The following is a 15,244-nucleotide window of genomic DNA, read 5'->3' as shown; positions in this document are numbered from 1 at the left end:
TATAAATAGATCTGAAAATTGTTTCATTTTTGTAAGTTTCTGAGTCATAAATTTAAATTCCAGAGATGCTGATATGCATCTCCATAAAAGAAAATGACTGATATTAATGACAGGCAAATAATTATAACTATTGTACAATACAAAAAGCTCATACTCTTCTGCTCTTTAAAATTTAAAAAATCTCGAAGTAATGAATAAAAGAATGTCATTGTAAAATGATTCTGTAAATATTTGTTGTAAAAAAGAGAAAATAATAAAAAATACCATCGTAAAAAAATAATAAAATAATTGTTTATATAAATTTAAGTTTATTCAAAATAAATTTTATAAGATATATTATTAAATATTTAATGTATTTTCCAACTCGCGTTTTTAGAAGCGAACATAAATAGAGAATAAGAATAGAAAATAATCGAAAAGTAAAATTATATAACATTGTACATATGTAAACAAAATTAGGAAAACGCTTTAGTTCATTTTTTTTATAGAAGGCAACAAGGGCAAGAAATGCTGATACAATTAATTTTTTAAAAAGTTGTAATTTGACAGTAACCTTACTTTCGCTGTAGAAAGGAATTCATTTTCTTGTGCCTTCGATTGAAGTACACAATTTGCCTGTGCAGCCAAACAAAAAGAGCACCAGCAAATCCACAAAAAGCACTGAAATCACAAAATGAAAAAACAATGTTCATGAAAAAATATATTTTGAAAACAGTACAAAAAAAAAAGACATTTCTGAATAAGCGTCATTTTTTTTAATTCATCGATGAAAAATTCTATTATGGGCAAAAGACGGTAAAATAAATAATATTGAAATCTTGAGTTTTTCAGAACCAAAAATTTTATTCCACACAGATCTTCTGCAATGTATTTTTAAAAAAAATTCTAGGTTTGCAATGTTATACATTATAAACATTAGGTTTTTCAAAACAATCTGTCATAATACATAGAACGATTTCAAAGAGTTAAGCTGTTCATTCAAAGCTGTTCATTAAATGCGAAATTCTATTGAGAGAAAATCTGGAACATTAATTACCGAAAATATGGTTCATCTCCACGTGATTTGTGTACTTATCTTTATATAGGTTTTAAGATATTAACATACATATTAACTCCTACAGCAAAATCCAGTTATTAGGATACAGGCAAAGGATGTGCATTTTTATTTGGAAATTAGCACAAATAAAGCTACATTCATTCAAATTTTCAATAGAAAATTATAGTACAAAATAATCAAATTTTGTGTTCACAACTTGAAGGATAGAAAATACCATTTAAAATAAGGAAGATAATTTGAACTTTATAAGTAAATACCAAAAAAAAGTAGAATACTAGCTAATCAAATAAAAAATATAAATACTTAGATTTTCAATGAGGTAAATATCACTTTAGTCGATAATTAAAAAGTTTGAACAATGAATTTAAACCAAAAATGCAATCTATATTAAAATAAATATGTTACACTAACCCAATCAATGCAAATGCAAGAAGCTCTTGAGGATCAAATGGAAAATCAACTGAAAAATTTGTCTTGAATAAAGCCGTAATGGTTTCTGAAAATAAATTTTTCATTGTGAAGGAAGTTATAAATGTCCAAAACAATTTTAATTTCACCACATAATGGTATATTTAAAAATTCTCTAAAACATGACGCAAATTTTGGAGTTAATATCATACATATTCTATAGTAAACATATAAAAATGAGAGAGAAAAAAATGTTATAATGAAAATGCTACCAAATACAAAATTTATATCAATATAGAACACACAGAATTCCTCAAAAAGAAATGAGAAAGAAAAAAAAAACATTTCAACAAATGCGTATTTAAAAAATTTGGAAGTTGAGGGGATTTTAAATTTATATAAAAGATAAGTATTTTCAGAAACATCTATCGAATTATTTTTGGAAGGATGCTAAAAAGATTACAATTAAAGCATGAGAAATATAGTTACAGTTAGAGTAAGAATTTCCAGGAAAATTATGAAGTTACAAAAAATGGCGGTTAGATTTCCAAATTCCGATATATCGTCTAAAATAAATCGATAATGTGCGATAAATATACATAAATTCCAGTAGAAATTTTTAAAAATACATTAGAAAGAATTTGCAAAAATAACAAATACTGTAATGCATTACAAAATTTAATTTCTAAAACTGATAAATGAAGTCATTTATAATAGATTACGGAACAACGTAAATTCCTAATACACTAATAGGATAAAATGACTATTGTTTCAATATAACGGAGCTTCTCATACAATGAGGGAATAGTAAACTGAAAAAATTCGCATGAATGAAGAAAAATAAATAAATAAAAGCAATTTTTAATAAAACGAATTTATATAGAGCAAGACAAATTAACTACGTCAGATGCGAATCTACTGCACTCCCGTCATATGTGTAGAATGTTCGAACTGATATGATGGACACTTTCAAATATGAAAATCATTTCATATTTGAATTTTCGAAAGCTTCTAAATCTGATTGACAAATAGTTGTAAAATTCAGGTATCTTAGACTTAACACAAGCTTACTTTCAAACTGGAATTAAATTCGAAAATTTTAGGAACTAGTTTTATATTGATATCTCGACTTTTTTTTCCCCTCTATATCTTAAAACCTCGATCTATTTTTCCGGAAAATTTAGATCAACACTTGAAAATTTGAAAAGAAGGTAAATTTGCTTTCACAAGAATTGAAATCGGTAAAACGCACTCAAATCCAGTTTTCATATATGAAATTCGTTCTGAATGTTTTCAGTACAATAAAAACTTACTTAAACTTGATAAATTAATCAAAATAAACAATGTTCAAAATCACAACATTTCTATAATTTTATATTATATATAGAGTGCTATAAAGCTTTGCTTCAAAAATATTTTTTATAGGCCACGAATTGCAAGCGCGTCTAATGTGCTGCCTTTTATTGATGAATGTGTCTAAAACAATCTAAAAAAATGTGCAATTAAAGATAATATCAATAATGTTCAAAAACCATGTGCCATCGAAATTCCCTATAAAGTGCATGATGTAGCAATTTCTATAAAATTATATTAGCAATGTTTACGATGACTTTTAACTTGGATTATGATATAAAACATTTTAATTTTTATAATGTTCATTCACAAATATCTTTTCGAAATTAAAATACTATGTAAAATAATTCACATAAATTAATCATAACAGTTATTTAATTATAATACCTTCATCTTTGAACCAAACAGCAAGCAATCGCCAGACCATTGCGCCACAACAAGCTGCAAAAAATCCTCTGTAATAATTTCTCACAGCAAAGAAAACTGATGTGACTTCTATGCTAAAAAGTACGCCTTAAAAAAAACACAGAAAAAACTAGAGTAAAGGATGTGAAAAAAAAACATACTTTACTTATAAAAGTGGCATAAAATTGAATGCTATAAATTGATAATTAATTTAAACAAAAATATCTATTAAATTTTTAGCTTGACGAATATTATTATATAATTTAAAACAATTAACTTATTTACCTATTTGTTGCACATATTAAATCACAATTTTGTCAGGTACAACTGAAAAATATTGTAAAAAAGTCTCATAATTAGTTGTAACAGACACTACTACTGTGTACACCCATTTAAAGAATGTAATAATACAACAAATAATGAGCAGAACGTATCCTTCAAATATATACATAATATTAAATTATGTTCACCAAAAAGATATCTGAATTTTTAAATCAGCACTTTTGAAAAAAAAATTATAAGTATCCTATAACATCCCCTTTTTTTAATCATCTACGTCTTAACCTAGACATAAAATTAGAAGTGTGTATTAAAAATTAGAAGCGGGTTTTTCTATGAGGAAGTGAATGTCATAATTTTTGTTTAATATTCCGGATTCCGTTTTTTTATGGTACTGTGATATACGGATCAACAATATTTCTGTAGCTAGAGTTTATGAATCAGTAAGACTGCTTCACTGCACAATTAGTCTCATAATAAGAAAGATGTAAAGATATTTTTAATGGGAAAAAGATAAATGACATCTGATTTTGGAAACAAAAATGAAAGTTATGGAAAATACGAGAATTTTGGCTCTATCTCTATTAAGAACCAAGATCCGAAGATTCTTCAAAAAAATTCCATACACAGTCGTAAAACCTTTATAAAAGCGAGTGGATTCTCTCTTTGGAGTGTTGAACGCAGAAAGAACTCTCTTGTTTACGCCAAGCGCTATGTGTGTTTTTTGCAGGCGCTATTCTATGCGTATACCTCGGCTGTTATTGTCATATGTTCGTGATTTCTAGTGGAATACAGCTTCGTTATCCTTTATCAAACTTGTTGGACTTCTTGCCCCGAACATCTAGTGGATGATTTCCGTAACATTATAAATGATAACATTTTCATTCCCTTTCGTTTTTCCACTTAAATTACTAAAATCATATCAATATATATTCAAGTAAACAACCTATGTATTTTAGAGCTTTTGCAGTAAAAGACTAGTCTTCTACATTTGAATTAATCAATAATATCCATTTTTAGCAAAAGAATAAAAATATATATATGAAACATTTGATGGACATCATATAATAATAATCACATTTTATGAAATATTATATTTCATTATTATCAAATAATTTATGCGAAACAATTTAGGGTTAAAAATTATAAAGCTGAAATCAACAAAATGTATGCCAGATTTTACAATAACGTAAATTACTAACCACCAATAGGAGCAGCAAAACTGCAGGCAACGCCAACAGCACAAGCAGCAGCAAGCATTTCACTTGTTCTGGATTCATTCTAAATGTAAAACAAGAATAATAAAAAAAGTTTCAAAATAACTTTAAACAGTTTTAGAATAACTTTTAAACTTCATAATAATCCACATATTGTTATAACACATTATTTTATTTTTTTAAGTATGATATAGGCAGTAATAGTTAAAAGTTCAAGCAATAATAGTACGATTTTCTAAACTATCTTAAGGAGGATGGACAACACTGTAAGTAAACGGCGCAAGTATGTATATTTAATAAATGAAAGAATATTGATGCAAGAGTTTCTTTATATTATTTTGTAAACTGGTTTAATTTATTTTAGTTTTTCTAAATTGGATAACAACAATCATGATTATCTGCGAAAGTCCATTAACCCTTCAATAATTAAAATGTTCAAAGAAAAACAGATAGGAGTGGTGGGAAAGCAGAATAAATGACAAATTTAATAACAATAAAATATTTTCAAATATCTTTTAAAAGGCTTTACGCAAATAAAAAAAAGAGTTAAATCATAATGAATTGTCACATTTAATGTAAGAGGAATTTAATAAATTCTATTAAGTCTTCAAACAACAATTGCACAGAAAAACCTTTAAAAAGTAAAATAATGACAGAATATGTCAATATAGATGGATAAGAATCATTGATCAATTAAAAGCAATGCATGCACTGCAGATAGAAAATAAGTTTAAATCAGAAATATGAAACAGGATTTGTTAATGATAATAAATGCATACCTCATATATTCCTTTAAATGATGTTACTAATTTACTTAGAAGTGTTGCTACTATGCTAGCCACATGTACGAAAGGACCCTAAAATAAGATTTAAAGAATTATTAAATAAAAATTTCACAAAGTGAAATTTAAAAATTTCAGTACAAACTTCATTAAAGCCATCATATCCATTTTCTGATGATAAAGCATTTTATTAAATTTGCCCATTGATATTATTATATTATCTAATCACAATATTAAACTTCATTACAAAATTTTTTTAATACAATGAAATTATAATTTTAAAACATACAACTAAAATCTTGATATCTAAATACAATGTTCAGAGAATTAAAAAAATATCTTTTATGAAGCCTTTATAAAACTTCTTTTAAAAAAGGATACAAACATTAAGTTCAAAGAGTTTATATGCCTATGAAGTAGAAAATTTGGCTTAAAACTAAGCAAAAACACATTTTTTTTAAAAATGAAGAAAAGCCAGAAATGACAATATAAAGAAAATGTCAGTACATTCGAAAAAAAAAGTTGTAAGGAAGACAGAAAAACCAAATCTTACAAGTATAAATATACATCTATTAAGAAAATGTCTTAAAAACAAACAAGTTTTGATTAGATTATGAAAGAAAATTCGACTTCTTTGAACAATAAATAAAGTCGGTAAAATCTAAGACTATATAACTTGCTTCTTTTCCAATTGGCAATCCACTTCCTAATGAACATGTAAGGCCCACAACTTTAGAAACTAGAGTTCTGAATGTCAAATATTCTTTCAGTACTACACCTCTGAGAACTGTTTTCATTTCTGGAATGCCTGAACCTGTAAAAAAAAAAAAAAAGTCATAATGATACCTATGCAATTCATTTAAAATTCAAATCAAACTATAAAATGTTTAAACCATACTAATATTTAAAATAATAACTAAAGCAAGGAATGTAATTTTATGCAATGTAAAATTTTTTAAAATTATAATAAAAAATTAAAATACCTGAACTATACTATCAAGGTTGAACATTTTTAATTTATTTTATAATTTCATATTTTAGTAACTCAATACCCCTAAAGCAGTATAGAAAAAAGGCTTTATTTATTGATTACTTAACAAATTACAAATTAATTATAACAAAAACCAAAGAAAATCGTGATGAAATGCGGCAACAATTTGAAAAAAAAAATCAAAATAATAAAAAAATCAATGAATAAAATAATTCTTTAAATAACATTCCGTAGAAATTGTCATAACACTTAGAATTAAAAAAAAGAGTCCCAGAGAAAAGTTTTTGAAAAGAAAAACTTCATTTGAAACAAAGAAGTATTTAAATAATAACTGTAATTAACATCACAGAATTAAACGAATTTTGCATCAAGCTTTAAAAATGTTAACAATTTTTTAAAAAATAATAATTTAAATAAATTTTTAAGTCTGGTTGATATATTTAATTTTAAAAAATTATAAGTTTTTTAAATTTATTTTTAGTTTAGAAATTTTAATATTAAGATTTAATTTTTTGCATCATATTTTTAGGCCTTATTGTGGCTTTTTTAATTATTAAAAAAATAGTCATGCATTTATTTTTGATTCTGGGAAAAGAAATTTTATAGAGACTTGTTGAATAAAAGCATTTTGAAATTCAAATGCACAAACTGCTCGATTTGTGGGCAAAAAAAGATATTATTTTAATAAATATATTATTTTTAAAACCCTTCAAAAATTTAAAAAAATAAACAAAAATACAAATATATAGATATCTATTATCTGGCATCAACTTTATATTTCTGTACAGTGAAAAATTTAATCTATTTAAATGGACTGGATATCCATTTTAATTAACTGAATATAGAACTATAATTATGCATTTATATCTCTAAAAATTATTACAAGCCACAATCCTTTATTGATAAATCCCAACATTTTTCACGTTAAAATAAGATTCATTCAAGTTTAATTTATAAATTGTGTTACAATACAATAAAAACTACAAGCAAAGATATTAGAAATCTTAATGAATGCTTAAAATGCATAGGAAATAAAAAAATATATATAACTACAATAGTTTGTTTTCGTAAACTCATAAGTAAACCCATATTTTATGTATAGCAGCTAATTTATTTTTAAAATTTGGAAATACACAGGTTCTGGTTTCCTTGAAATACTTAAATGAAAAATAAAATGACGAATTTTAAAACACTAAAGGTTGATATATTTAACAAACAACACTATAAGCTTATTTGCAGTGTATTAAGAGCTTAAGGTGTATTAAATGCATGAAAATATTTCTATAAAAATATATCTTATAAAAAGGCAAAAGTAGATTTTGCAATCAAGAGTATTCGGACACTTTCATATTTATGTATTTTATCACATTTATCTAGAAATGCTGGACGAACTGCCTTTAAACTTCCGCTATGTAAAAAATACACCTGAACTCACGTTTTAATATGAAAATTCGGTCTGGACAGCGTGTAAGTTACCGATCAGAAATTGATTAAGGAAATTACCAGCGCTGATCCTATTTTATCGAAAGCAAATAATAAAACTTTGAACAGTTCAAACATACAGTTCTCAAATAAATTATACAAATAGAATATATGACAAAGCACTATTAAAGTATTATATTAAAATTTAAAGAGAATGCCGTAAAAAGTTTTGAGGAAATACGACCACTTTCAGTAAATATTAACTACGGATGAGCGAAATATATTTTTCCTTTAATAATTTTAAAGCCAGATATATAAAGCAATATACATTTTTTTAAAAATCCAGTTAAATCCATTCAGATTTAGAAAGATACCAGCATTGCAGTGAATTGAATTTTAGCTGGTCTTTAAGCGAAGCTAAAAGACGACAGGTTTATCAGCAAATTGGTATTCTTTAAAACTTGAATTCTATAAGAAATATACTAAATACCTTCACATTTATGAATGCTGCAAGGAACATAAATTGAAGTACATTAAATATCATAAATAGAAAAATATTAATATTCATTATTATTCGCTGAAATATTAAATTTCTAAATTTATGTTGATTCATAATATAATTAAAAAGCTTCCAGACACCCTTATGTTTCAAGTCGATGTATTAATTAATAATATGATGTGGGCACCTTTTGTTGCAAAGACGCCTGTTACTCTTTGAAGAAGGCTCTGTACTAGTTTTTGGAATGTTTCTGCAGTTGTTCAGACAACACGAGCTGTACAGCGTTATAGTTAGCGATTTTTAATTTTGGGAAACTGGAATGACCAGTTAGGGGGTCCGATTCTCAATCCCATAAAACACCTTTCTGATGAATAGTAACGTCGAATTCGAACTAGACTAATACCACCCACATCAGAGATAGAGATTATCAGCTTTATTTTACAAGAATGGCGTGTAATTCCGACAGAAAAATTTCAAAAACTAGTAGCAAGCCTTCCTCACACAATAGCAGCTGTCTCTGCAGTAAAAGGTGGTTTCACATTATACTAGTAATTGGGACATCTCCAGAATAAGGGAAAATTTAAAAGTTTCTGGAGGCTTTTAATAGTATTGCAAATCAAATTATATAATGTATAATGTTTCAACAAATAATAATGAATAGTATAATGATTTTTTTGTTATTTGCTATGCGTAATTTACGGCAATTTGTGCTACATACTTATGTATGAAAGTGCATTCATTACATTTTGAACCTTCGAAAGAATTCAGTATCGGTATTTCACATTTGGTTTGTTCACATGTTACAGAAAAACATCACAAGCAACTTTAAAATGCTGAGCTACAATTTCTTATTTATTGCATCCTAAATTAAGGATATTCACAATTTCATAACACTAAAAAATCTTTCTGCAATTTGAAATTCATCGGTGATATAATAGTTGCAACTTGTAGCGGTCAAACGAATGCCCTGATCGAAACAGCAAGGAACTGAACTTTCATATCTAAATACATTGAAACTCGCCGGTTCTAGTGATCAATAATTCGCTTGTAGTGATCTATTTCGATGTTCAGTCAGTTCGACACGGAGTTTTTATTAGGACTAATCAAGAGGACAACACTAATTCATAGAAAAATCAGCAGATCTTTATCTAAAAAAATTATGATGCCTGTTTCAAAGCTGACGTAAATTGGGAGAGATCTAAAAAATACAGGAGGAACAATTTGTAATGATGGATGAATCAAAAAGATGACGGCATACAGCATGAAGACAATGAAAAGAAACTAGAAGAGAATAAAACACCAGCCCACAAAACTCTGCAAGACTTTTACCTTGATATTTTGCTGAACATTCTTCATATGAAAGATTTATCCAATGATTGCTTGATAACTTAACCCCTTGAATTGAAATGATGACTTCAGCTCGTCACAAGCTTTCTTCAGCAAACTGACAATTACGAGCTGCATTCATCAGAAATTATTAAGAGTTTATGCTTTTTATGAAAAGTTTTTACGAAAAAAACCCGTAAGTTTCTATATCAATCCTTTTCTCTTAAAACTAAGAAAATTAAATTATCTGTCTGAATAGTGTTAACTGAAAATAAATTGCAGTTTAAGGACATATTAGTGTCAATAACTTATTGATTAAATTTTTTTTAAAATTAAATGTGTATGAATATTTTTCAATCCTTGTTCGATTTGTTTCCAATTAAAACAAATGAATAATATGAATGATGTTGCGTGGTCTGCTTTTTCTACTGTTTCTGTATATTTATAGAATTGAGTTATTAATAGTAAGAGTGATTTGGGTACAATGATCATTTTGGCTTGGACACAAAGAGATCATTACATCCACTGTACACGCAAATTCGAGTTCAATGTTCTGCAAATGGTCATGAAAAGAAATAATCTAAATTTCTTCACAAAAAAATTAATCCATAAACTGATATCTAAAAAAATCATATGAGGATTTAAAAAAATACTTTTAATTCTTTTTGGAAATACTGAAATTCTCTCCTAAAAATGTCGGCACCAACATCTTATTATATATATATATATATATATATATAATATGAATCGTAAAAAATATTTATTAAGATACATTTATAACAAAGAACGGTTAAAATGCCTGCTAATGCATTTTTCATATTTTTAACTCAAAGTTTCTCTTATTTTTAAGTCAAAAGTTTTTCAATGAAATTCAATGTGATAGAATGATAGACAAAAAAAAAAAAAATCTGAAACACCGAAATTCATATTGAAAAGAATACACAAATTTAAACTACAAAAATGTAAGAAAAAAATTTTTAATGTTATGATAAAATTTAAAATGAAAATATATCAAACACAAACCTATAGCTTGTGGTGCTATTATATGCACAAAACCCGAAGAAAACAAGATTAATGTTAAAGGAAATGCAATCCATGCCATGTACTGCAGCACAGGGTGTCTTGCTAAATCACGATAAAGCCATATACGAGCTGAAATTAAAGCATATTGAATATTATTTCAATCAACATCCAAATTAAATATCTTCATTATTAATTAATTTTAAAAGTTTCATGTTTTTTTAAATGTTAGTTGTGAACCTATTTGGAATTGAGAAGAATGCTTTGAATGCAAGTGCATTCATTCATTGAGTGAAAATAATTAAGATACCAACAAAATTTAAATCCTAATATCAAAACCTATCAAATAATGATATAAAAAAATTTCATTTTTGGTCTCAAAAATTAAAATTTTATTTGTTTATTTGATTTTATTATGTATACGGATACATGAAAAATTGTAATACATACAATTTTGACTGCTCAAAAACGAATATAAATAGACAAAATCTAAAGTCAAACCTAAAACTTACATGAAAAAATATATCTCCATTACTATAAGAAAAAAATAACGCCCAAAATTTACAATTTTCATTTAAATAATACACTTCAATGGAAAAAATAACCTGAAGTTGATTGAAACTCTGAAAATTTTTTGCATAGTATGCACCAGCTGATACTACCAAGTCAGTAGAATCCCAGTTACAATGTTTCGGAATAGAGATTCAAATTTCCTTTTTTTTTTTTTTTTTTTTTTTTTTTACGCTTTATTTTTTTTCTTACATATGGTTCTTAAATCGCCCACTACTTCTTCAATGATATTACTAAAACAAACAGCTTTTTGAAAATATAAGCTTTATCAGTGGAACGTATCAAAAATAATTATGACATTGCAAATTATGACATTGCAAAAATAATTATGAATTGGCCTGCACAATATTTATAGAAAATTATCCAATTTGGCTTGGTGTGCATATATTGCGCAATAGTCATCTTCTACTATTATGTGTCAGTACTGACAACAGAAAATGAAGGACAGAACATCGAATAATAAGACTTCGAAATATCTGCTTCCATATTAATAACAAACCTTTTAGTGAAGTGCTTTGATAGTTTACTATATTTATAAATGTAATAAGATACATACAATTTGATACGATGAAAGCAATGATGATTCAACAGAAAGGTACTATCCGTCAGTCAGGTACATAAGCAATTTGGGGAGGAAGGTAGCATAACAGCATGCATTTGACATTTTACTGGATAATGTATAAATAAGCAACTAACTTTCATGTAACTGTTTGAACAAAAATGCGCAACAAATAAAGCACCTTCCTTACATCACCTTAACTTCCATTGAAAATTTACAAGGTTTTTTAAGTCCAAATTTCCAGTCCTGGTGTTTCTCTCTGGGTAGGCTGCGTTTTCATGAGAGGACGTTCTGACTGTGCATAACTAACATGGAAAGTGTAAGATAACCAACAACTTACTTTTCTCTGAGAAGCCAAAATAACTTTCTGCCAAAATATTTGAAGAGACATGGTTTTTATACAGGATGAATGGGCATATCTACTTTCATTCTCATTAGATTTATGCATCGAATATTTTAGGACACACTGCCACAATTATAATACGATGTAAACATTTTTTTAACAAGATATAGGACAACTAAGTCATTCGAATTTTTCCTAGGGTTCGTCTAAGAAGAACTCAACTGGCCACCATGATCCGCAGATTTGTCGATTGTCGCTTTATCCCAATTTTCTTCAAAACCCTTGTTTTAGGAGATTCCCGTAAAATTCGAAAGTGACTTCATTATGCAAAGATCATTAAAAAAGAATTACGATCTCGTGAATCTTGAAAGTTTTTCTGACTCATTTCTTCCAATCATGCGTTCACACTGCGAGACAAAAACTGTTGCGAAGACAAAGTAATTAGAATACCTAATAAATCCGCGTGGTATTAAGCAACTAGAATATTTGTAATGATATGTTTCTATTGTAAAATACCTGTTTTCATTGATCTGATTTATTTTTGATACATTGGGCCGATAAAATTTATCCTAGATCTCTTTTTACAGTTCGGTACGCAAATCTATTACATCACAGCGTGCAGGAAACTTCTACAATGGAAATTTCCAAATACAAAAGGGGGGGGGGGAATGGCACCGAAATAAAATATTTGTTACATGAGCCACCCTTCATAAATATTAGAAGTCCGTTATGTATCAATAAATAAAAATATCAGAATAAAACAGATTTTTCTCTAGTTCAATATTGCATTTTAATATTTCTTTGTTAATGTTCATGATTTAATTAAACTTCATATAACTTAATATAACTTCATAACTTAAGTAAAACAACTGCGATGACATGTTTTAAAATATGTAATGAATATAGTAAATATACTTCTCAGGCAAATTGCAATGGCATAATCCATGCCGAAACTTATCAAGGATGTGAGAATGCCCAACACTGCCAGGAAAACCCAGTCTTCTCCTAATTTAGCAAATGTGTGTTGCCAAAATGCTGTGAAATACCCTGGAAAAATTATAAAAACATAGCTTATTAAAAATATAAACACATGGAAAATAATACATAAAAGGCGCGTTTCATACAGAAGCAAGAGATAAAGAGTGATCAGAAAGAGATTTCACACAGAAAGGGCGAAGTAATATAAGCAACGATAGTTAAGGGCTGACATGTTAAGTCAATCTTCTGTTTAAGAATTTTATTCTGTTAACAATAGATCAGAGTACGTTGGGATTGAGGGTATATTACCTATCTTCATCAATGTTTTATGCATTTATGCAATCGATTTCAAAACTTTTTTTTTTTTTTGTCTTGGGTGGCAAGCAGTTCCTGTCTACGTCATCTGTCTCAATTTAAAATTTTTTGCATGAATTTCATCAATATGATTTCACTTTTAATAAAATATCTGCCGATTGAAAATATTCAAAGCAATTAAATATGGTATTGGTAAAACGATACTAACAATTTGACAACAATCCAATTAGATTTTGCTACTGAATAATGGCGATATTCTGTTTTCCCTTAAAAAATGAATTTTAAATATAAGCCAGTGATTTTATATGACAATATAGAAATATGTCTTATCGTTAAGCATTATTTGGCATTTTCGCATTAATTTTATACATGTTTCTTATCAAACATATAATAAGATTCATAAACTAGTGCAAACGTATTTTAACTTCTTAAAGAAAAAATAAATAACATCCAAGGAGATTAGTACTTTCATTATAAAATCTAAGTGTTTATTTTGTCAGCAAATAGACAGAAATAAGTGAATTAAAAACTTAAAACAGCACTAATTTATTTATAGATAAAATGAAATATGCAGATGACCTTCAAAATAAATATTTAATACTATAAGACAAGAACAATTATGAGGTAGTATAATGAAAAATAATTAAAAGAAAATAGGGTAAATTTCAACAACAAGTGAAATCTAAAATCAATTTTTTTAAAAAGTGCAAACCTGCAATACGCCTTTGGGAAGCACTACGATATGTTTTCAATTCCTTCTTTCTTATAGTTTCTTCCTTCTTTCGTAATTTTTGTAAAGCCTTTAATCTTCTTGCCTCTGCTTTTGCATATGCTTCTAAATCCTCCTTATATTGGCCATACATCTGAAAAAATTTTGGTAAACATGATAGTAACTCAAAGCATTAGAAGCAGAAAAAATGATTTATTAAAGACAAGCAAGCATTTCTTAATAATTAGTTTCAAATAGAACTGTTTGCGATGCAATTTTAGGTAACTAGAATAGAAATTAAAAGCTAAAAAAAATAACATTTAAGTTATTTACTCTATTTTTTTTTATTATTATTTTAAAGAAATTCTTCCTATTTTAGAAAACATAAAATTTAGATGCTTTTTGTAGAGTTATATTTACAATTATACATTCTCTACAAGATTTGTACATCAAATAACACTAATATGTAATGCAATATGAGCCAATAATGTAAAGTTAAAGAACTTTATCTACATTTCGCTTTTAATATTCTTATAAATTTCTTTGACTCTAAAACTATCCAGAGTCTTGTCTTATTAACTGCGTTCTTCTTAAAAAAATAATTCTCAATTCTCAAATAGTTTTTTTTTTTTTTTTTTTTTTTTTTTACTCAAGATAGAAATCGCCATCGAAATTATTCTATATGCAGTAGCTTCAAAGTCTAATAAAAAAAATACGACATGCTTTCAAATAACTAATTTATATGTTATTTGTAAAATGCAAAATAGAAATTATTTTATTTTTCTTACACGAATTTGAAATCATTAGTTTGTATATAGGCAAAATCGAGTGCTTACAAATTTTAATTTTTCGAAATGCGAGACAATATATGCCATCATTGGTATGCGAATTGTATTAGAAGCTGGTTAAATACTTTAGCATATTAAAAATGCAATAAATACAATGCATTGCGTTTATAATCAGTTCTCAAAGAATAGAATATTCATAAGTTTCAGTGACATATATGCCAGT

The 15,244-nt window shown here is 26.9% G+C and overlaps 1 protein-coding gene across 2 annotated transcripts in view; it reads right to left on the bottom strand.

The window, feature by feature from the left end:
* Positions 1-15,244, bottom strand: part of LOC129960218 (chloride channel protein 2-like) — a 119,757-nt gene that overhangs the window by 25,390 nt on the left and 79,123 nt on the right. For both annotated transcript variants that reach the window (XM_056073461.1, XM_056073460.1), the window contains 9 exons: positions 14,237-14,387; positions 13,147-13,278; positions 10,763-10,891; positions 6,182-6,315; positions 5,499-5,576; positions 4,705-4,783; positions 3,206-3,331; positions 1,469-1,553; positions 559-660 (listed from right to left, as the gene is read on the bottom strand). In XM_056073461.1, coding sequence (XP_055929436.1) covers positions 559-660; positions 1,469-1,553; positions 3,206-3,331; positions 4,705-4,783; positions 5,499-5,576; positions 6,182-6,315; positions 10,763-10,891; positions 13,147-13,278; positions 14,237-14,387 — 1,016 coding nt within the window. The remainder of the gene's footprint in view (positions 1-558; positions 661-1,468; positions 1,554-3,205; positions 3,332-4,704; positions 4,784-5,498; positions 5,577-6,181; positions 6,316-10,762; positions 10,892-13,146; positions 13,279-14,236; positions 14,388-15,244) is intronic.

This window comes from Argiope bruennichi, chromosome X2 (assembly GCF_947563725.1).
Source record: "Argiope bruennichi chromosome X2, qqArgBrue1.1, whole genome shotgun sequence".
NCBI lineage: Eukaryota > Metazoa > Arthropoda > Arachnida > Araneae > Araneidae > Argiope > Argiope bruennichi.
The sequence above is the reverse complement of the archived record's forward strand: the minus strand, read 5'-3'. Positions and strand labels throughout refer to the sequence as shown.